This window comes from Paramormyrops kingsleyae, chromosome 6 (genome assembly GCF_048594095.1).
Source record: "Paramormyrops kingsleyae isolate MSU_618 chromosome 6, PKINGS_0.4, whole genome shotgun sequence".
NCBI classification, from domain to species: domain Eukaryota; kingdom Metazoa; phylum Chordata; class Actinopteri; order Osteoglossiformes; family Mormyridae; genus Paramormyrops; species Paramormyrops kingsleyae.
This window is the reverse complement of record NC_132802.1, coordinates 18118616-18141868: the sequence shown is the minus strand read 5'-3', so window position 1 is coordinate 18141868 and position 23253 is coordinate 18118616. Positions and strand designations below refer to the sequence as shown.

Below are 23253 nucleotides of genomic sequence, written 5' to 3'. Positions count from 1 at the left end.
TGGGCAGGGAAGTTGGCAAAGACGTGGCAAAGCTACAAGTACTCTCCACAGCTCCCGCCCAGATCGGTAGCGAGTTTGCTGCAGCGTTGGATGAACAGTGGAGCAGACAGCCTGCTCACGCATGCCCGGCTCCATCAGAAACCCAATATTTTGATTCAGTGAATTCAGCTGCACAAAAATGCTCTCATTCAAGCCTCCCCACCAATCACCAGGAGACCAGGGACTCTGGCCTGATGCTTGGAACCATCAAGGATCCCAACCAGGAGGTAGCTAAGAAGAAATCTGTGGTAACTCTTGTCTGGCATCTACCTCTCAATCACTGGAGTCAAAGCATCGCATGATCTTCCTGTGCCTGTGTTTAAGGCAGGGTAGAGGTTATGCTTCACTATCTGTCTCATTACCTGAAGCTACAGTATCACTGTCAGCTGGTTCCTCATCTATGCATTATGGAACCTCAGTTCCTGACCCATTCTTCCCTTGCCTCCTGTCTTTCCTCGCTTGCCTTGGTGCCCATCTCTGCATTCTCCTGGTGGGAAGCAGTGGCTGTTCGTGCACCAGCAACGTTTCCTTTCCATGCTTTGTCTGGCATCAATACCCCTCCCAGGCCTGAACTCAGTATTTCCTTCCAACACCTTAACACCTTCTTCTGGAGGACTTTCTCTCGTTGGTTTTGAGGGTTGTTGTAAGGAACAAAGGCTTTTGCTTCTTGCCATTATTACTGGTTGATGGGGATTTCTGTGGAATGATGTGTATTGTAATACAATAATGCCCAAAACATAATAGATAAAGAAATTTGGTTGGTCACTGTCAACTTCTTTTCCACAATCTTTAAGACAGTATGTAATGAACCGATTAAAATTAATATTTAAAAATTCATTAGCAGAGATACTTTCTTAAGTTCTAGAGCTGGTAAGTATGAATTTGTGGTACATTAGAGCTGAAACTTGGGTTGCTCAGGAAACATCTGTGCTTATTCACTTGCTAGGGATTACTATTTCTGTAGCCCCGTGTAAGTAGATATGACTCATAATGTTATTCATTCTCATTATAATGTGATTTGCATTTTTATGAGGAACAATGTGTCCAAATAGATGTGGAGTATATTTGTTTACAAGAGCTAAAGCTTCTGCCAGTGAGTGATATACATGCAGACAGAAATGCTTGTAATTCAGCTGTAAGGACAAAGCCAACATTATCGTATTGAACATTTTGTATGATACTGTAGACTCAGCCGCTGTGAGTGCTCTAATCCAACAGACTTTTGGACCCAGAATTCAGGGAAGCTTTTTCAGATTGTGTTATTTTGTGATTGACATTTTTGGTGAATATTTTGCTGATGAATAGGTGCCTACATTTGTTGCCATGGATTGGTCTCCATGAGCTTGTAATTAGAGGGAAGTCTTCAGAAAGTGACTAAATCTAAATATATACACAATTTTTATTCTCAAAGAATCCCAAATAGCACCTATGTTAATGACGGGGTATAACATCCAAAGACACCCATAAGATGCTTAAATCTCTGATATCTTCAAGGGACACACATGGTTGTTACAGTATAATTAATTGAGCCTATTAAATTTCTGGTGCTCTATTTCTGTTTCATTTGAGTGTTTCAAAAGTTGATGCTTTCGCTTCCTGATGGGTCTTTGTGTATCTAACCACAGGGAACGATGTTGTTTTATCTGATGTGTTTATGGAGCTTCACCAGGAATATGTTTTCTGGGCCAGGAAACAAAGGCCCTGAGTATAATTTTCTAGGTTGCTTTGAATGATTAATTGATTGATGTTTTTCACAGAGAGCATTTAGCATTTCCCATGGCTAGTTTCCTCCACTCGGCTCTTTTATCCTGGACAGCAGGTCCTTGGTTTTGCTCTATGCCCCTAAATTGCCGGCTTTCCGTCCTGCCATAGTAGCTTTGGTGGCCAGCCCTGGCTTTTCACCTGGTGTTACCTGAATGTTTACCCTCTCCTAGCATGTTCTGTGATGCTCCCCAGAAGATGGCATATACGTTTGCTGCCTGTTCCTCCCTGTCTATATGCCAAACATTCACAAATGATCATAGATTATGCCCAAAGGGATACACTGCTTTTGTAATTTAAGTCAGGTCTGATTTTTTTCTTTTTTAGCAAAGTGTTCAAAAGTTGATTAGTCATTGCTGACACACCACAGCACACAACAACAAAATGTGTCCCCTGGATGTAACCCATGTGTGACATCGTGACATAGCAGGGTGGGGGGGGGCAGCTAATTCAGCACCCAGGGAGCAGTGTGTGGGGGCGGTACCTTGCTCAGGGTACCTCAGCAGTACCTTGCTGGTCAGGGATGCAAACCAGCAATCTTTCAAGTACGAGTGCACCTCTCTAACCATTAGGTCGCCTCTGCCCAGTGTCTGTACCTGTATAAATAGGCCAGGGCCGGTCCTGGACCGTGCGGCGTCCTCTCTTCTTCTTCTTCTTCTTCTAGCCACTCCATTCACAATGTTTTTTTTTAAGTTTCAGTCACACCGTGCTAACATTACAGCCCCCTTGTTGGCCTTCCCCTGCCCCCACACCATGACAGCGTAGTGCCCACCATTCGAGTCGACACCCCCTCATAAACTGCTGCCCCACATCGCGTAACTGTTCTGTGCTGGTGCTACAGAGGGTGTGAGTACCACTAGAGGCGTAATCAAGCTAATTCCTCTTTGTCTTGGACGGCGTGCTCCGTGAGGGCGGAGTATGGATCAGTAGCTTAGGAGGCTGTGCCTGTGATCAACTGGGTCAGATCCTGGGTTTGGCAGAGTGATTTCACTGCTGGGCTCATTAGCGAGGCCTGTAACCCCCAGCTGTCCCAGGGCCTGTCTTTGCGTCGCTTTGGATAAATACACCTGCTAAAATAAAATGTAAAATAAATGACATCCATTGGCAACGTCAGTGCCCATTCACTGGCCCAGAAATAGGTGAAAGTATGACTACAAAAATACCATATTTTAGTATTCTGTTACTTTAGATAATGATAGAGCATCATTCCAGGTCTTAGCTATACAATGCCTACTTTTATCAGACAATAGTAATGATGAGGAAAGCTAGGTATATCATTAGGATATAATTAGTATTGAAACCAAAGTAGGTTGAAGTCATTTCCAGTATTTCTTCAGTAATTTTGACAGAGGGGGAAATGTTTCTTTTGCTGTTGACATTTCACTCCAAGTAAGTGGTGTGCCCTACATATATTTTCAGAATTCCCCAAATTATGTCTGTACACTGCTGGCCAGACTTGTAGAAACACTTCCAATTTGCAGAACTTTGTTCCAGTTACTCCAGTTAGTTATTTCATTGTCCAGTGTATAATATTTGTTAACATTCTTTGGTTGTTAATAAACATTACTGCCAATATTCGTGTCGTAATTTTTAAGGCGTAATGCCAAATCAGCCAGGTTTTCTCTAAAAGAGTAGTTATCATCCATCCATCATCCATCCATCCATCCATCCATCTGTCCATCCAGGCATCCATCCATCTGTCCGCCCTTCCATCCACGTGTCCAACCATCCATCCATCTTCTATATGCTACAGGGTTGCTGTCAGGCAGCATAGGGCACGGGAGGGGAGCACCCCGTATGGGGTTACAGTCCATCGCAGGACACACAGACACATACAACGGGTCGTTTGGAGGCCAGTGCAGTCCAGTGATTTGTGCTCTGCTATAATGATGATATGAACTATTTCTACATTTAAAAAACACATTGACAACTGACTGTATAGCTGCCCAACAGTAACCTTAGTTCATTTAATTGTTTGTGTCAAGAGCACTCATTGAGAGCCTTTTAATTAAATGCCCTGAAAGGGGTAAATGAATGTAGCTATAGTTTCTGTTTGATAACAGTATAATGCCTTAAGACCATCAATAGAAGATGCTATTATGTTTTATTCATTCTTAGATCGACCTTAATAATGCATTATAGATGCATTGTAATGCATTATGAAGGTATCAATAATGCATTAGAAATGACAGCTTCATAGTAAAGCAACCTCTCACTCCATCTTAAGCATTGTTTGTACAGATCAATGTATATAATTGATTTAAACAAATGGATCGTAAATAGATAGATAGTGACACTGGATACTTGTACTCCAGTAAAAAAAACACTGCTCATTTATCTTTATATCTGGTTTGGCAGAATTTAATTATACCTTGTTAGTTTTATTTCTGCTGCTAAAGAAGTACACAAGTCATACATTCAAACTTTTTCTACACTGTTTATTATATTGAAAGTTTATTTCTTAATGCTTCTGTGAGACGAGTCTGTGAGTGGCCAGTTTGATGTCATTTCCGTTCAGACCTTTCTGCAGGGCGAAAGGCCTGCACTCTTACCTGCGGTTTGCTTTGCTTATCTCTCCTGACAGAGAGATGTATGGGAAAGGGAGCTTGATCCCATGCTGGAAGATGATCAGGAGCCTGAAGCCTCCTACCTGAGGGAGAGCCACCTGGGCATCGAGCGCAAGTGCTCCAGCATCACCGTCAGCTCTACGTCCAGCCTGGAGGCTGAGGTGGACTTCACCGTGCTCACGGACTTCCAGACAGGCGTGGAGGAGTTCTCCCGGGGGATGACCGAACTCGGGGAGCAGGACTACTTCCTTGAGCCGTGCCGTGACGCACGTGACCATGGCCCCGTCGAGGACATTTTACCCGAAGACTGGCTGCTACCTGAGGTAGATGGCATGATATGTAAACCTACATGCACGCACATTTGGTCGTGCTGGGGATTTGCACCAGTGAATGGTGCAGCAAGTTACTAAAGACAATATTTCTTGGTACTACAGAGAATTATAGGTAAATAAACGCTGTACCCACCAAGCGTTACATTTAGAGGATATCTTCATGAAGTTTGCATGTTAAGCCAAATAGACACTGAGGGGCAATGATTAAGGCACTGACTGTGAGGTAGAATCACCCACATAATTAGCATATCTGTTTTTAGTCTCTTACCTGGAGTTTTTTTTGTCCCCCGCAGCCATCAATGGCCTGTAAAGAGCCTAGTAGGATAAGTCCAGCCCCATTGACGAGGACAGAGTCCAGCGATGTCATCACTGTCCATTTACAAAGGAAAGATCCAGGCCAAGCAGCCAGTAGCAGAGTGCTGAGAAGAGAGCCCAGCGACGTCGTGGCCACCCAGGCCTTGAAGAAGACAGGGTTCAAGATGGAGACGCAACCCAATGGGACAGAGGTCACCACCACCATCTTGGAAATGTCAGATCAGGTACAGGTCTAATTACCTCTGCTAACATTCCTTCTCTTACAGGGGTCATTTACATTTATGATGAAGTAGCTTTTGGACACTTCGAGCGACATTTGAGCTGGATGACCTTCCTTTCATGGCTTTTCACAAAACCTGTACATCTGAACATGTTTCATGACTTTTTGCATCGTTGTCGAATGAAAACTGATGTATAGAGTAACTTGGAAAATATTTTGTTATATCTTATGACTTTGCAGCATATTGTAGAGTTTAAGAAACTGGAATTATCATGAGAATGGTACGTTAGTTTGTACTTAGGCAGGGAGTTTCACGATGGAGCATATCACTGTTTCTTTGTCGACTGCAGAGTTACAGTGTGAGCTATCTAGAGGACGCTCTACCCTCTATGGCTGAAAGCTTCCTGCCTGTAAGCATTACCCTTGCTGGAAAATGCCTGGATCAGTTCTGTGTAGCACCTTTTTGCATTTCATGATTTCTTATTTATTTTTTGTTCTACACCTATCCTTACCACAGGTAAAGACCGTCACCCTCGGGAGAGAAGCTTTTGGGTCTCCAATGATTGTCACCTCAGAAAATGTTGCCTCGGCAACTACAACACAAGTTACCAAGGTAACCAGACTTATCTTTCCATCAGACTTGGGCATTGAGATTTATGAAGCTTATTTATGACCATTTTATGTGTTTCGGAATTGCTGACCCTGAGGGAAAAAAAGCCTTTTTAGAGAGAGGCAAAAGTTGACTCTTTTAAGTCTCAGAGGAAACATTTTGCGTAATGTACAATTAAAGACCAAATAACACCAATAGTTTCATAAGGTATTAATGACCTAGCTACAGATATATTTAGGTAAAGTCAAGGATTATTATAATAATAAATAGACAATGATAATTAGATAGTAAAATAAAGTTAAATAATTAAAATATATATATTAATAATCTTATAATGTGTAGTCTCATATTATTTGGTTAATTTGAATTACTTTCCTGTATGTATGTTTTTATGTTGACAAATAAGACAAAATGCATTTCTAATGGAATCAAATGAAATAAAGTTTTGAATGATGATGTCCTACATTTGTGCATTAATGTTTGTGCCTAAATTACCTTTACTGCTGCACAGCAGCTGCTGTTGTGTCTACATTGTGTGTGACCTTTTAGAATAAAGTAGAAATATTTTTTTCAGTCCACTGAGGAAGTAAACTGGCTGGTTTAGCCCATATCCTGGCATGGGCTCCACAGAGTGTCTAGGGTCCGCCAGTGTCCAGTGCCACTAGAGCAACTGAGATCTAAAGGGACCAACATTCACATCACTTTGATGGCATCGGGATTTGAACTAATGACCTTTCAATCTGCACACACTCCCATTGTCTGCTTGTACTCATGGATTCAGTTCTCACCAGTACTCTGTGTGTCGTAGACTGTGAAAGGGGGTTATTCCGAGACAAGAATCGAGAAGAGGATAATCATCACCGGAGACGAAGATGTGGACCAGGATCAGGTGGGCCAGCACAAATCTGTAACTGATAGTACATTACTGTTGACCATCCTGATTGGTGGTTCATGGCATTGCCTTAACATTCTCCGTAGGCTTTAGCCATGGCGATACAAGAGGCCAGACAGCAGCATCCTGATATGCTGGTAACCAAGGCAGTAGTTGTCAGGGAAACTGAAACTTCCTCTCAGGAGAAACACAGAAGAACTGAGGTAGTGTGTGCTTCCTACTCTTTCCAGTAGATGGCAGTAGATGACCTGTGAAAAGCACTATATTAAATTAAACATGAAGTTTGAATCTGTGTGAATAATACCTAAAGTCTGCTCTAGATATTTATGAGTGGGACAGAAATGGCATGCATAATCACAGGGTCATGGGGTGTTAAAAATGTATCACAAAAACAAGAATAAAAATAAACAATTCATAGTAAATGTGCACTTCATTCAAACTCTCAAGTATGCGTGAATGTGGAATGCAAAAGTATGGGATGTATAAAAAGTATAAAATGTGTTTGCCTGTGCAAAATCCAAGGCTGAATGAGAAAAGGGTATGAGTCTGAACCTCGTGAGACACCACTGTGTGTGACCTCTGACCCTGTGTGTGCTCTTCTCTTATAGTCCTGAAGACTGATAGATGGCGGCCGTGAGCACCTTCAATGGGGACAGGATGCGAGTTGAGCCTTTGGGCCCTGCATGCCCGAAACACCTGACAACCATTCTCTTAGTCGTCCCCTCACTCCTGTTAGATATCTGCTCACTCTTCAAACAACCATGTCTTACATACCCTCATCATGATTTCCACCATTAATACGTCTGCCCTCTACAGCTAAACCCCCAAAGCGGTCTTATACCTAAACCGTACCTAAAACGTGGTCGCCCTACAGTTTTAACCCATTCTTACCCCATTGCCTGCCCACGCACGAAAAATGGCTCCATGTTTGCTCATTTTGATACTCTTGTGTCTGTCTGAAACCTGCCTGCTTCCTAACCCTTTTAAAGCAGACAGTCACTACTGCATCCCCTGGTTCATCCAGATTACCACAGCACGGTGACCCTGCTTAGTAAAAAAATAAATAAATAAATAAATAAAATCCAGTAAAATAATTAACAAGAACAGATCCTAAGGAGTATTCCTGTTCTAGATGGCATCCAGCCAGTAGTTAGAAAAAAAATCATAGTCACTGAGTGATAGGCCAAACTGCTTCTAAACTGCATCCATAGATCCGTCCATATCTTCCGTCCATAATGATGTCATTCTCCACAATCAGGAAGCAGGAATGGCAAAACAATGGTAATACATATCTGTCTGGTCATCTGTGTCAGAATATGAACTTCAAACAATATTTGACGGCAAATTTTTATAAGTGTGCAAGATCAGAGGACTAAAGCAAGACCCTGCGTGTTGAACACTGATGCGTTTTAACAGGTCAAATACAGTCATTGTGCATGAAAGGCGACCTAAATGTGCTGAGGAAGACCTCGACTACAGCCTCAGTTTTAGAGCTGATTACGAAGGGCACCATCAGAGTCATAGCAAATAATCAAGCAATAACAGCACAGGTTTTTATTAATGGAGCTTTTATACCAACATCATTGACCAAAAGCTTTGCTTCTAACACATTTATCCAGGCATTTGCTTCACTCCATCTGGGAGCCTTTCCAAGCAATGACACAGTTATAATTTTGGCAGTCAGACCTCAAAACAAAACACTTTATGAATTACGTATTCTTTGGATGCGACAATATTTTTAATTATATTTCAATCGAAATTTTGGATTTCCCAGTTGTATATACAGTATGAAGTTGGGTTTAGAACAGGTCCTTTTCATAATTTAGGGAGAATTAGCTGTGTGAAACAGTGTCTGCATGTTGTTCAGTGCATCTGAGGACCTTATACGTTCAGCTGTAGCGTGCCGTATAACATTCAGTCATTAGTATAGCTTTGAATCAATTCCTGTGGGAAAATGTGTCCTTAGGTCACTATCACAGGGCACAACACTTGTGGTTGATCAGCCTAGAGACACCATTATAGTATCATCTGTTGCCTGCAGCAATGGATGATGTCATATGGAACTGCAGGCCTCTGTATCATAAACTGAGCCAGAAGACCTTAAACTGACTACTGGTGTCCATGTTTGAGAGCTCAGAGAAGAGCAAAGTGAGTGTCTGTAGCTTTGATCTCTTATAAAGACAGTACAGAAAAATGTGCTCCTCTCTGTGGCAGTGTCTTTTTGAAATGGGAAACATCCCCTGTTTTTACTCCATTATGTTCTTGTTACCTGAGACCACAATCTCTTCAAGAAGTGTGATACGTGGGTCCTTGTCATGAGTCTTTAGAAGATGTGTGTGTGTGTGTGTGTGTATAGACCAAGAAAACTGCTTTCATGAAGCTCAGTACTGAACCCGAGCGTGATTGTTTCTTTACTATCCCAGTGACGACACTAGTTGGTAAGTTGTGAACGCACAATTTATGTTGCAGTAAGAGAGAACCTGTTTCTATTCCAATTTACCTGCACTTTGGGTGCTCAGTGGTACGTGTCTAGTGGTACAGGAAAGTTAGGTACTTCCAGTTTTTTGACAGCCTGGATTCTCAGTGATGCCGCATCCCGATTGTCTTTGGCAGGGTATGTAGAGCCGTGTGGGGCTGTCTGCACAAGAGCGTGGAGATCCCCCCCCCCCCGAGCATTCTAAATGACGCCCTCCGCCTTTTCCATTAACGCTGCCTGCTGTTAGTTAGATCCCACCCTCCTGTATGCATTACTGCTCCGTGTCCAAGACAGACGACGGGTGCATGTGTGACTAGCCCACACCGTTACAAAGGGGCCAGGTTTTCTACAGTTGGACATCACTAGGATGCAGGTGTTTTTTAGAGAGTACCCCTGTGTTCAGTATGAAATTCCACATAGGAATGAATAAACCTGGGGAGGGATGAGAGCAGGACCCATCACTCTGAACCCAGTGAGTCCGCACCACTGCCCAGAAACTCCCCGCCCCGTTCACCATCCGCTGCACTTACCCCCCTACCAGCACTCTCCTTTCAGTTGATCCTTACTTTAGTGCATTCCCTCATCGCCTGATGCTGAGTGTTTGCTGTACACTGTATCTGCATTCAATAAACACACTAATAAATGTCACATGTAGTATAATGCTTCATGGTGTTTTTTTTCCCTACATATTTGTGTGAAGACCTGGGGGTGTGTGTGGGATTAAACTGTCAATGCCATTTTTAAAATTTTCTGTTTTTTAATATCACAGAATGTCATTGTATTTTTACGCTATGTTAATGTCGTCTTGATTAAGATACACGTAATACATCTGTTGCTATCATAGAGAATGCTCACCACTTTTGTCTATGCTTTTATGTAGAATGTGGGAATGCTGGCCATTATTGCATGTTAATTAGCAGTATCATCACTGTGCTTCTGTTCTCTAACTATAATCACCTCTAGCATCATGACACTGCTTAATTCACAAATACTGCACCTGTGCCATCGACTGTGATAACTGCCATGCACTGTGCACAGCCTGAACCACAACAAAATGTGACTTAACTTGAGTGCAGGCAATGATGAAGGGCACAGCAGTTAAATATGTAATTTCATTTTAATTGTATCAAAATTTTGTATTTTTGCACGAACATGTTTTCCATTTCATTTTATCACGTTCTTGGTGCTTTACTGTTAACTTTATTTTAAATGTACACTTCGTACCTCTCAGAAATGCACAATCACAAACCATTGCGCTGCTGAAAATGATTGACAGATTTAGGACCGGCTAGGATTGTGTAATAGGAAGCTTTTAATTCACATGTTGCTTTCTATCGCCATCTTGTGGTAATTCCAGGAATTTCAAAGAAATTGGTCCATCGGTTTCCTTGAAAAGGAAATTGGAGTAAAAGGCAAACAACTTTGTCAGACCAGGACTCCGCCTTCTAAACTTCTTTGATTCGTGAACACTTTAGGTTGGGGCTGTCAAATCATTTATAACGGAAATTACAATACTATGCCCAGAGGCGTAGCCATAAATTCTGCCCCCCTGGCAAAATGTCACCTAAGGTCCCCTTAGTGGCGGGGGTCCCTCTCAGTAGATTTTGGGGCCCGAATATGGCGTCGGGCCCTTTGAATCTGACAAGGTATCCATGCCCCTCCGTTGCGACTTGGTGTGAGTATTACAGTGCGTCTTTGTTTGAACCCTTACATCCGCAACACGGCAAAATGAAATTCAGATGTTCACAATTCACAGCACTGATCCTGCAGAAATGTGACATACACAAGTTTAACAATATTCACATCTAAAAGTTTAAGCTTTAAAGTCACAAGATTGCAAGGATGATTCCCAGGTCGTCACAGCAGCTAACCTGGCAACCCACTGCAGTCTTTTTCAGATCCGAGTCCGGAATTCTCCGTCAAGCACTTCAGCTTGTGCGTGTATTTACTATATATATATGACAGATTAAGCGGACAAGCAGCATTAATCGCCACTGTGAAGAACATCAACTTTAAATGAACAAATGATTTTAAGAGTTCTGTACACTTAATAGGGCACCATTTTGAGGAAACGTGTGGTGTAAATGAAGGTTGTTTTTCACTTCTGTGTTGAGCCTAAGCCGTGACATACGCAAGCAAGTGGCTAACGCCATTGCCGATTGCGAGCATTTTTACTTGTGCTGGTGTGTCTGTGTCACCCAGCAATTACACCGGCAAAACTGTTGGATCGCAATTTAAAACCCAAACATTTAACAAAGTATTCATTTATCGAATTCTGGTCATGTTTGTGTTGCTCCCAACTTTCCGTAGACATGTTTGAAAAAATGTCGAGCCACTACAAAGTCACTTTTTATGCATTTTCCCTTCTAAAGATGGCATCCACACTACTTTTGATTTTTTTTTTATCAGTCTTGTAAAGTACGAATAAACTTACTGGAGGTATGCGAAACTGGCGCTGTCATCCGAGTGTTTTGTAGACCCGATGTTAGGATGCCCAGGGTGGGTTATTTAATGCTAGATATAAATAATGCTTCAGTTTCAATTAGCGGTATAAGTTCACCTGACATGTCCGTTTCTTCGCTCCTATTTAAAAAAACAAATGTACCAAACAGCCCAATCAGTCCTTGCGGTCTGCGTCGCTGCGACGTGTAATTAGATTCCTGGGGAGGTGCATGTCAGACTACGGCGTAGGGTCCACACCTATGCAAGACTTATGCCGTCGATTCGATCAGCTTTACGGAGAGACTGATAGACAGCTCTACCAGCCAACAGGAAAAGCCCAAGCAATAACATCCCAAGGAAACAGAAAACAGACATTAAAAAAGGTTTGGATTTTAATAGAAATATCTTTATATATCCAGAATCTGAGAAATACAAAAAGTGCATTTAACACATCCAAGACCCCGTGGGCTCTATGACCAGACAAAGTACCACATTTCGCATTGTGCTGCACCTGCTCCACACGGGAAAAAGAAAGGGGAGGGGAATCAGATTCTTATTAGGTAAATGCAGTCAAGACCCAATCGAATGTTCCAAGCCTCACAGAATGCAATTTTCCATGCTATACAGTCACTGCTGTTAACTGACACCTCTGCAGATATGAGATGAGCTATATTTAATTACACGAACTGCAAGACCTGCCACATATCTTCAGATGCTAATTTAAAAAGTGGAAAAGAACAGCAAAATATGTATGCACTTATGTATGTATTTGCAAATATACATACCTGCACACATACATACGCACACACACACTAACATATTACTATTAGCAGTATAACTCTAAATATACTTAAGGCTCTTTGAAGCCCTGAGGATTTAAAACCTAGGAAATTTGGTGGCTTATGCGCTAGCCCTCCACAGGACAGAAAAGAGGAAGCGAAGGGTGGCAACATGGCGAAGGGTGGCAACATGGGGGCCCTCGACCAGCACAAATGGAGGGAAGCCATTGTTTTCCTATTGGCAGGAGGGCTGGGGGAACCTTCCAGGGTCCAATGAGCTGTTTGAGGCTGTGGAACCCAGCAATAGGCATGAGTGGACAAAACAAGGTTACAGCAGAACACATGGGACAGGAGGGAGTGGCCGGGGGCAGGCTGGGTCTCTGCAGGGCTGAGGGTGATGCAGCCCTCCTGTAGGTGCGAGCCACAGAAATCAGGATTTGGAGCTTCACGTAAAATCTATGTGTGACCTCTTGTGAGAGCAACAGGCAGGTGACTCATACAACCATGGCTGTTTTTCATTCTTGCGGCACTAAAGCAACGTCAAAATCATGTTATTTTCAAAAAAAGATGTGAAAAAGGATATGAAGCGAGATGCAAAACAGGATTTCATGTTAAAAAAAAATATCATCTTATCGTCTTCCTTCCCAAAGAAAGATCTTCTTGGATTAGACATTTAATTCCAGAACCCTCATTTCCATACTGGAAAGAAGCTGCCAGTTGCACCTACTGGCAAATACAAAATCTACAGGGCAGTCATTCAATGAGCGCATGTAAAACCTCCTTCTTCTTTTGTTTTTTTTCTGTCTGGTGAAGTCAACAGCAGGAACAACAGACTCAAGCCTGCATTTTCCCTCTAATCATGGAAAAAGACTTGCAGATTCCCCCCATTTTGGGGACCACCTTGAGTTGGTCTTGAAGCACTGGCCGGTAGTGAAGCCGTCTGTGACCCCTGGTACGTGCTGCCTAAGCCTCAGCCCCTGAAGCATTGCCTTCACTGAATGCAAAAACTTCACGGAGCTGTTTGTCATAATGTCGTCCTGGCTGTAACGGACAGAGCTATTGTGCTCAGCGCCGACCATTTGGATATCTTGGACGTTGAGCTTATAGCATATGGACCTGCAATGCAAACATTTTTAAACCACTGTCAGTTAAACAACACTGATGTTAAAGCTCTATACTAGATTATAGTAGATATGTACGTCCTTAACACACAGTAATAAATGCAATCAATGTGAGAGTGTCAGGTTGCAGGTATGTTATTTGTTACAGTTTTGAAGAAGAAAACCATTCTGAGCATTAGAGCATTACCTTTTCACCTAGACAGCACAAAACGCAAAGGCATTAAGGCTTCTTGGCACCAGCAAATATTATTCCCCAGTTTAGTTTGCGGCTGTGTGTTTTATTGTGCTTTATTTGTTCATTAAATATAACATGGCATACTGTATCTGTCACTTGTCTACTTTTCTGCCATTTAACAATTTAATTGTTTTTAATGAGTTGATTACTTGTTTCTGCAAGGATTCTTATCATGCTTCCTGTGCTGCATTTTGTTTTGTTACCATAGATTCTGACTGGAATGTAATGACTTCAATAGATTTAGAAAACTAAATGCACCCTTGTGTATTTGTTTGTTTGTTTGTTTGTTCGTTTTACATGTGCCTGTGTCTAGAATAATGGATGAGTATTATGCTTGAATAACATTGAATAACAAAGGGAGTCATCTATTGCATAAATAAAGAATAGAGCAGTATATCGTTTAATCCAGTTAACTATGTTTAATTATTGGGTCAACATTACTGACACAACCTTGATTGCAGTTTTTCTGCCATACTGTTTGAACTTCAACATGTCATTAGAACTCCATAATGTTAAAACTATTATGATTATATATAATCAAGCTAATTTTATATTGACAGAACTTCAGAAACTTTATGATTACCTTTCATTATTTATAAACAATTTTGCACATTGATTAAAATATTTGTTAAGAAAATTGCACCTGGCTGAATCCATTTGATTTCATTATGTCCCTTTTGTTGTGTTGTGAAATGCAAAACTTTGCAACTGAGGAAAAGGGGTCATGGTGGGGGATTAATTAAAACGTCCTAACAGAATTTGGTTTTGGAAAATGACTAGTTAGTAAAATTTTGTATATTGTTGAATTACGTAACTAAGTTCTAAATTAGGATGTTTTGTAATGGGAGATTGCAAAAATGGAGCTTATATACTAATGCACAGTATAAAGCAATTGTGTTATATGGGTGCATAGTGTAAAGCAACGACAGTTAATTACTATATTATTATTATTAAGGGTCCAAAGCACATAGTGCTATTTATTATTACTATTATTATTATTATTATTATTATTCCTTGGTTCCAATCTTTTCTTTAGTAAAAAGCTCTGACATCAGGTTAGTTGAGTCTACATTCCATTTTCTGGGGAAAATTCAATATTTTTAATAAGAACCACAATCATCCTGTATAGAAAGACATCTGTGCACTCGAACCTGATATGCTGGGGATGGTGATCTCCTTGCTGGTGTTTCCCTCGCCCCCGGCACTAACGGGCGCTATCTGAATGACGTACTCTTCGTCGATGGGCAGCGCCAGCTCAAGTGAGGTAGTGTTGGTCTCCACCATGCTGGTCCAGCTGTGTCTGCTCTGCTTGTACCTGACCTAGAAAGTATCGGACATTCCACCCTCACATCATCTACAGAGACAAGGGAATCTCACACAAACAATCTCCCGCAATATTCATAGACACCAAGGTATTTCAGAAACCAAGGAATTTTACACAAATGATGCTCCACCAACACAGTGCACAAACCAGGGCTGACCCAACCCTTTACGGGGCCCCAAGCAAAATTTTATTAATTGAGTTGGCATTGACAGGTTGATCACATGGGGGCCCCCTGGTGGCCAGTGAGCCCTAAGCAGCCACTTGATTTTCTTATGCCTTGGTTTGGATTGGAGTGTTACACGGGTTACTGTAGAAGTGAAGCGTTGAACACACTATCTATCAAAGCAAAACAGCATAAGCACAGGCGATAACACCAGTGAATGTGAACACGCACCATAGACAGGAAGTGGGGTGTTACACATCACTCAGACAAACAACTCCAACCACCTCCATAGAACAAAACACAGAAAGACGTTCAACAGCGCTGTCACTGCAGAGGAAATTTGGCCCAAATATGGGCATAAAACTTTGCCAATACACATTGCAAGAAAGAGGCAGTTCTTTTAACCATCTTGCTATAACACTGTATGAAAGAGATGGAGACAAACAGTCTTACTTTAAATAGACTTGGAGTTGCTGGAACTGTTCTGCTTCCAGTATGACCACTAAGGGCCGCTATGTGCATTATGCATGACTCATTAGTGTCTGGAGATTCCGTTTCAGACGACACTTCACAGGTGCTAATTACCGCCTGCCAGTGTGAGCACAGAGCTCACTGATCTCTAGACAAATGTTCCCTGATAAGCATGTAAGCCCTTGGCATGGGGTAGGAAAATGTACTGTACACAACATATGATAAAAGGCCACTGTGAATTTTAATATAATTCCGTTAATGACTCAGTAAAAAGGTTCTTTGTATTTTTTAGTTCTGATCTAGCATTTATGTACAGTATTATTAGTGTGTGTGTAATATATGTATATGGTGCATATATCACACACACACTCACACACACATACATACACACACACATACATATTACAAGCACCAATGCTAACTTGGAAAATTCAATCGATGACTGATATATTTTTTGTCTCATATCGCAGAAAAAAAAAATATCTGTCATCGATTGAATTTTCCAGGTTAGCATTGATGGTAGTGATTAACCAATCAGCAAAATTTATCGCTGTTAGACCCTCCCAGTATCTCCTGGTCTAAGGAAAAGTACCTACTCGGAGTAAAAAAAGTTCAGGAACTTCACAACTTCACATAACTGAAGTTCCAGGTACCAGACAAAGGTTCTGGTTCATGAAAAAAGTTCTTGCAGTGGGAAACCCCCTACAGGAATTTGCTTTGCAAACGTGACACTACATCATGGAAGTATGGATTAGTGAGTATTAAACACAATGAGGTGGAGTGTCTCTTACTCTGTAACTAGTCACTTCTGATTCATTCTCCAGCGCTTTCACCTGGTCCCATTTCAGGATGATCTTTGAATTCGACATCTTCCATATGACTTTCATAGGGGGCTGACTTGGTGCTGAAACAGAGGTGAGGGAGATAGATCGATAATATGTTTTAAAATGGCATGTACCTTGATATCTCTTGATTTATAAAATGTATTCCTTGGCATGACAGCTATATGACAGAGTCATAGAAGGAGTCACTGGGCTTCTCTGTAAGGGACAGCGAGGGACTTTGGGGGTTTATGGGTAATGCATGCCGGTTTCATGACACCTGGGGTGTCTGGGTAATAAGACCAGGGTTTTCTTGGCAATTCAGGGCAGTGATGTGACACTGGTATTCATTGGCATGCAGGCCAAAACCTATGAGACTCACGAGGTTTCTTGGTGGTAATATTGACCACTGAGCTACCAGGCCCAAGGCCTGCTGTGTTGTACGCTCTGACGGCGACGGAGTAGGTGCTGCTCGCCTGCAGCCCACTCAGCACTGCTGATGTCCTGTTTCCCATGGTCCTCATCACACTGGCCGTTTCCTCTCTCTCCGTCTTCCCCCAGTACCTCAACTGACACATAGAAAGGGGCAGAGTTTCACTCACTGGGCAAGTGCGACATTCACTCTCCATGATAAATCTGTTACGTTTATCAAATACACATAAGAGGGAATAAACATATGAATGTTACAAGTACATTAAAATGCTTGTAGACTGGCAACAGATGTGAATCAAATAAACTGGTAAGTGAAACTGGGTCTACCACTTACCTCATATCCTAGGACTCTCCTTCTAGTCTGCAATGACAAGGGCTTCCATGTGACCTCGATCTTGGACGCAGAAAGGCTCTTGGCCCGAATCCTGGAGGGAGCTCGGTTGGGCTCTGCAAGATGACAGCATTGATGAAAAGTCAGGCAACTGACTGTGGTACTTGCCATACCGTTTCAGTCTATGGGCCTACAGTCCATCTTCATTATGGCAGACCTGACAGATATGTTGATCTTCTCCTTTTCCACCCAGCCTGTCTTCCTGGAACCTTATCTGGATCCACAGGCGTCTAGACCATTGTGGCAAGCACAGCGAGGATCAACCCCAGACAGCACAAATGTCTGCAAGGTGCTGGCATTTAACTCCTATTGTGTAGATTACCATCTAACTCTGCTGACCAAAATAGCCCAAAATGATGCCTTGTTTATCTTCAAAGCTTTATCTGAAATCTTCGAGAGCTCCCAGCCTAAAGCAGAACCCCAGATGACAGCATGCTGTGCCATGTACTAAATTCCAGTCGGGATGACCCAAACCCAGGAGGCTAGAGACACATTTCATACTGCTTCAAATACCCCCCCCCCCCCCCCCCCCCCCCATCACACACACAGAACAATACACACACACACTCTACCGAATGCCTCTGCATCATTTATTTTGCTGGACTTTCACCATAAAACATACTTCACTTAATTTAAAGTGATGCTTTTTCAGATCTATACAGCCAGGCATATTCTGAAGCATGTCAAGTCCAGCGCCTCACTCAATTAATCAAAATAAGCTCATCTTCAGTAACTGAAGCTGCCAAATCATTTATTTTGACTGCTTCCACTGTCCTACCTTCTTCTGCGGAGTAGATGGTGGTCACAGACCCAAAAGGCCCCTCCCCCTTGTTGTTGTAAACGCCCACTTTCACTTGGTACGGCGTGAATGGTAAGACGCTCTCATTCTTGAAGGTGTAACGGGAGGTGTCCGCTGAGGGGACGGCTGCCTGCATCCATCCGGTGGCACCGTTTGGGCGGAATGCCACGACATAGCCGAATCCAGGTCCTGCCTGTAGCTCCTCCGGGACAGGCTGAAGGCACCGGGAGACGTTTGCACACAGGAAACTCACATTAGCATGTAACGGTAACAATGTGTCACCACACAACAACTGGCCGTCTAGTATTGCTTTCTCCTACACATAATGTACTGTGCAAAGTCTTAGGCAGCCAAAGGAAATGATGTTTCTTACATTACATAAACCTATGACGAGAAGTTAGTTTCAAAACCTCAAAAGTTCAAAATCCAAGTATTCGCAATTCCAATATATGCATGTATTTGTGGGACTTATCCACTAGTACACCCTGTTTGAGTAATCAAAACCTCATGAAGCTGTTTCACTAAGTTAATTAAATGTTCTGTTGGTGAAATCAAACAAATAATTGGAATTGCTGGGTTTCCCTGGAGAGGTTAGGGAGCGAAGCTGTAGTCTTCGCCCCATCCAACAAGATAACAGTAATTGTGAATGGCATTTCGGAGAACACAATTCTAATATTCCCTTCACAATCGCAAGTGTTATTCCAAAGAAAATTCAGGAATAATACTTGGGCAGCCCTAACCTCAACCCATAACAGTCTGCTAGCCTGAACGAACGTAAAAAGTCTTATTACCAATTTCCAAGCAAAAAATACTCTACATTCTCCCTGGACCATCTTTTAAGAGAAATCAGGGAATCATTTTCAGATTTTTTGACAAATTGGATATTTCCAATTCCACTGGAATAATCACCAGCACAGCATGTGTTTATGGAAAATTCTTTTGATTTGAACATGATAGTGCCAATCAATACCAGATTAGCTCCACTCCTCCACTAACATGGCATCTGGCACCACTTCAGTGAAATTCAAACGAATGGGATCCCTTACAAAAAGATAAATGGTACAATTTTTAAAAGATGTCGATATCGATAATTATCACGATAATTCTCAATTTATTGGTTCTTTCCAGTTATACAGGCTGATTTTTATTCCTGAGTTTATCACAGATGGGGTTTGGTGGCTTATCGAAATACATACATATACAATTACCTGCCATATAACGAGCAACTAGGTGACAGCTACATCATGAAAATGTAAAGTGAAAATATAAATGATTTTTATAATAAATATACAAATAAAATTAATATGTTAATTTCTGGTATTGTTATTCTTTTGCTACTTAAAACACTATCCTGTTTGGATAGGAGGTCATGATATGTTTTATATCATTATTGTTTTATTGCCCAACCCATAGTTTCTTATTTAGACCTTTCATTACTCCTTGATGGTAATATTATTCTTTGATTACCCAACGTTTATTACTGAAGAGTCATTGGACCATCCATTTGCAAACAGTAACTCAAATGCAGTCAGCCCTTGTGCATTCGCGCTTTGTGATTCACAAATTCACAGATCCGCGACAATTTCATTCTACTGTTTTTATTAAATATTTTTAATGTGTGTATACATTTTTGTTCTCTCTCTTTTTCATGGTTAGCACACATAGTATTTTTACAACTTATTATTACTGCACGTCTTTGCGTAATTTTTAATTGACTGAATACCTGTACCCTGTACGTACAGTACGTTTCCTATACATATTTTATTGAATTGTACCTTGGTTACGTATATGACTTCTGTCAATAAGTTTACAGTCCCGTTCGTTTACTCATTTTACCTTACTGTGAATGCAAAAGAAAACGGCAGCCAATGCCGTGTTCTATGAATTAGTAGGGGTAACATTAGTATACTGTACTGTAAATGTGCTAGTGTGAGAAATATCTGTTAGGCGATACTGTACTCTATTTTTATATCAAACATTTGTTTTTTTAAAGGTAATATATTAAGCTAATTTTTTAAATTAAAGTGTTTTGGGAGAATGATGGGGTCATATTTAGGGTTTAAACTATAGAAATAAGCATATATTACCATTTTTAGTGACTACCAAACATCCGCGAATCATCCTCATTCGCGACGGGTTCTGGAACCTAACCTCGCAAATCTCCGAGGTCTGACTGTACAGGGTTGTGTTGGCTTGAAGACTATCCTGGGTAGTACACTCTATGAAAAAAGGGTATAAATTTGTACCTTTGCTTCTCAGTGGGGCTGTACCCTTGTAATTGTACTGTACCTTTTAAGGTACAGAAATGGACTGTGAGGAAGATCCCAAAGGTACAAACAGCATTGTTCCTCAGTACCTTGAAAGGTGCAATTATCTATACCTAAAGCTACAATTGGCAGACCCTTGAGGGTACAGGCCGAGTGACAAGCAAAGGTACCATTTTACACCCTTTTTCTGAGAGTGTAGATGGGATATTAGTCATGGTTCTTAATGAAAAACACACCATATTAAGGGATCGTAAGTGTTTTTTTTTCCACTTTCAACCTATATACCTATTCCTACAGATGAACATCTTCAGTCATTGACCAACGTGTATGTACCTTTGTAAATGTGTATCAATGTGTATTAGAATTACAACTGTATATCTATGTCTGTATCACTCTGTCAATAGGTGTGTGTTATGGAGTTATTGTTACTCCAATTATTTTATCAAATAATTCCTCTACGTTGGCATTGCATCCAGATTTCAGGACCTAACATCTCCTCACGTGATCTGGCAGCAGACATTTGTGAACAGTGGCGAATATATTAGCATTCACCTCCAGTACCCTGCAAAGGTCTTATGCAGTCTCAAAGGCAATGTTTCAACCTATCTGTCTGGGCAGTAAAAATAAATTGGCTCAGAAAAAAAACACACAGTTAAATTTTAGAAGATATGACAATTAAGAGTTTCACAGAAAAAACTAACAAGAATTTCTTCTCGAAAAAGTTACTGATATTTAGTTGGATGGCTAGATGAACGTCACTTCAGTTCCCAAACTTCTCCTTAGGGGTACCTCAGCCATTCCATGTATTCCCTAAATTTCACCAATAGCTCACTTAATAAATTATTTAAACTAGCGAACAAGTCAATGAGGTATTGATTAGCCATATGAGGTGTGCTAGTGGTCGAGCTAAAAAATACATAGGTGCGTTGGATATTTTCTGCAAATTCTGGAGTGATTTTAGCTTTTGAAACGGCTGTGCTCACACCATGTCAGACATCATAGTTTTACACCGACATGAAGATCATTTAAACTTCATTTTCTTTGACTTTTGCACAGTACTGTACTGTATATATATAAACGTAAACATGCTGCAGCATTTAATTAAATACAGGGAAAGACATAAAAGGAGAATAAATACACTGTAATATAAAAAATTCCTTAGTTTATAAAGACAACTTTTGACATCAAAGGATCAAGTTTGCCCTGTTCCAAGCTTACTCCTGGTTCAAATGCAATACTTTGAAAAAGACATTTTTTAGAGCCAGATGATAAATGACTAATGCTCCCATATAACAATGTGGAGGCAGGGAGACGGGAGCTGCTACAATGTAGCTTTAGCTTCTCAGGAACCCTGTGCTTTTAATTAGATTATTAAAAGCTGAAAGACAATTTCTTCTTCCCCCAGGGGACAGTTCTCCTTACAGCCCCTCTGTTGCTGAAGTGAAAAACAATAAATCATGCAGGCGCACTGTTATCGCTCGGACAAAGGAAACACTGGACAGAGAAAAATGAACTGCTGCAGTGTGAGGCCCTCGGGGCTCTGCATATGTACTGGGTGCGGCAGAATCCGTGCCACTAAGTTACGCTGCAATACTGTGAAACAGCAGGCAGGACGACTTGCACGTCCAGTGGGCTGGGGCACTTTCTCAGCTCAGTGTTTCCCTCTTCTTCCAGTTTTACGGTTTTGTTCCCCATAACACAAAATACCCACAATAATTAAAAGGAGTGGCTCACTACCATTCCCTGTGTCATGCAACTGTGTTCGCTCACTGTGAACGCCAAAACCTGTGCAGGAGTGTAGTACCCAGAAGCCTGACGATGTAGCACATAAGTAACCAAGGGCACAAGCCAGCCATTTTACATCTTTAGCTACTATTGTTAACTTATTAGGAGCTTATTATTTGTGTATCATATTGTATTAACTCAATTCTGATGTTAATCGCCACACCATAAAATAACTACAATTTTAGCGCCAAATTAAAGTGTCTAGAGCCATCGGGTTCTAACAAAACTCGGGAACATTTCTCTATAGCGGCCAGCTGTGCCAAAATTTTTGCCGCCATGGCAGAAAACATCTATCCAACCAATCAATCATTTAATCCAGCACCTGGGGACTTGCTCTGGAAGCCCAATTCCAAACCCCGTGCAGGTATTATGGAATTCAGCTGGTTAACAGCACTAATAGGCTGTATGTCATTTAGCAGGGCCCTCTTAGGAAGCTCTAATAAAATGAGCTTACGCAGGTATTTTCCAAGAAAAAGAAAAAGAGATGAGGTAGGTAGACAGAGGGGGTAGTTAGGAGGGGTGGTTAGGCGGGGCTAACAACGAATTAAGTTAGGAGGGGGTAACAACGCATTAAGTTAGGAGGGGGGGTAAAAACACATTCCTCTCCTCAATCTCTTATTCCTTATTCACACACACACTGAAACCCACTTATATGTCGCTATTTTGCCGTCATGCTGTCATCTGGGAATGACCCGTTAATCTATCCCCATGCGACATACTGTAGTAGCATCAGCGGTGATTTTCTGAGGCAGCTGCAGTGTGAATGCAAAATTGCCCTCATGCCAAACATCTTGATCCATAGGAAACGCTGCTTTGTCACTGATGCTGCAAACATCTAGGATTTCAAAGGGATGTAACACCATTCTTCCACGAGAGATTTCATTTTATTGAAATCGTTAGAAGCGGATGCACTCTGCTCTGCTGCAGAATCTCCCACAAACTTTCAGGTGGGCTGAAACATGCAGGCAGGGACAGACATGACACAAGCTTTGCATTGTTCCCATGCCCATC

General features: G+C 41.5%; 2 protein-coding genes across 4 annotated transcripts in view; one reads left to right on the top strand and one right to left on the bottom strand.

Moving 5' to 3' along the window:
* Positions 1 to 9875, top strand: part of LOC111840331 (band 4.1-like protein 1) — a 47365-nt gene extending 37490 nt beyond the window's left edge. Inside the window, exons 17-23 of the mRNA XM_023805034.2 lie at positions 4385 to 4690; positions 4993 to 5238; positions 5585 to 5644; positions 5752 to 5847; positions 6653 to 6733; positions 6823 to 6939; positions 7345 to 9875. Of these exons, the coding sequence (XP_023660802.2) occupies positions 4385 to 4690; positions 4993 to 5238; positions 5585 to 5644; positions 5752 to 5847; positions 6653 to 6733; positions 6823 to 6939; positions 7345 to 7350 (912 nt within the window). The 3' untranslated portion in view covers positions 7351 to 9875. The remainder of the gene's footprint in view (positions 1 to 4384; positions 4691 to 4992; positions 5239 to 5584; positions 5645 to 5751; positions 5848 to 6652; positions 6734 to 6822; positions 6940 to 7344) is intronic.
* Positions 9876 to 12031: 2156 nt separating this feature from the next.
* cntn3a.1 (contactin 3a, tandem duplicate 1) overlaps positions 12032 to 23253 on the bottom strand; it is a 141777-nt gene continuing 130555 nt past the window's right edge. For all 3 annotated transcript variants that reach the window (XM_023805038.2, XM_023805035.2, XM_023805037.2), the window contains exons 18-23: positions 18170 to 18404; positions 17335 to 17447; positions 16951 to 17137; positions 16539 to 16651; positions 14941 to 15109; positions 12032 to 13549 (exon numbers count right to left, since the gene is read on the bottom strand). In XM_023805038.2, coding sequence (XP_023660806.1) covers positions 13458 to 13549; positions 14941 to 15109; positions 16539 to 16651; positions 16951 to 17137; positions 17335 to 17447; positions 18170 to 18404 — 909 coding nt within the window. In that variant the 3' untranslated portion in view covers positions 12032 to 13457. The remainder of the gene's footprint in view (positions 13550 to 14940; positions 15110 to 16538; positions 16652 to 16950; positions 17138 to 17334; positions 17448 to 18169; positions 18405 to 23253) is intronic.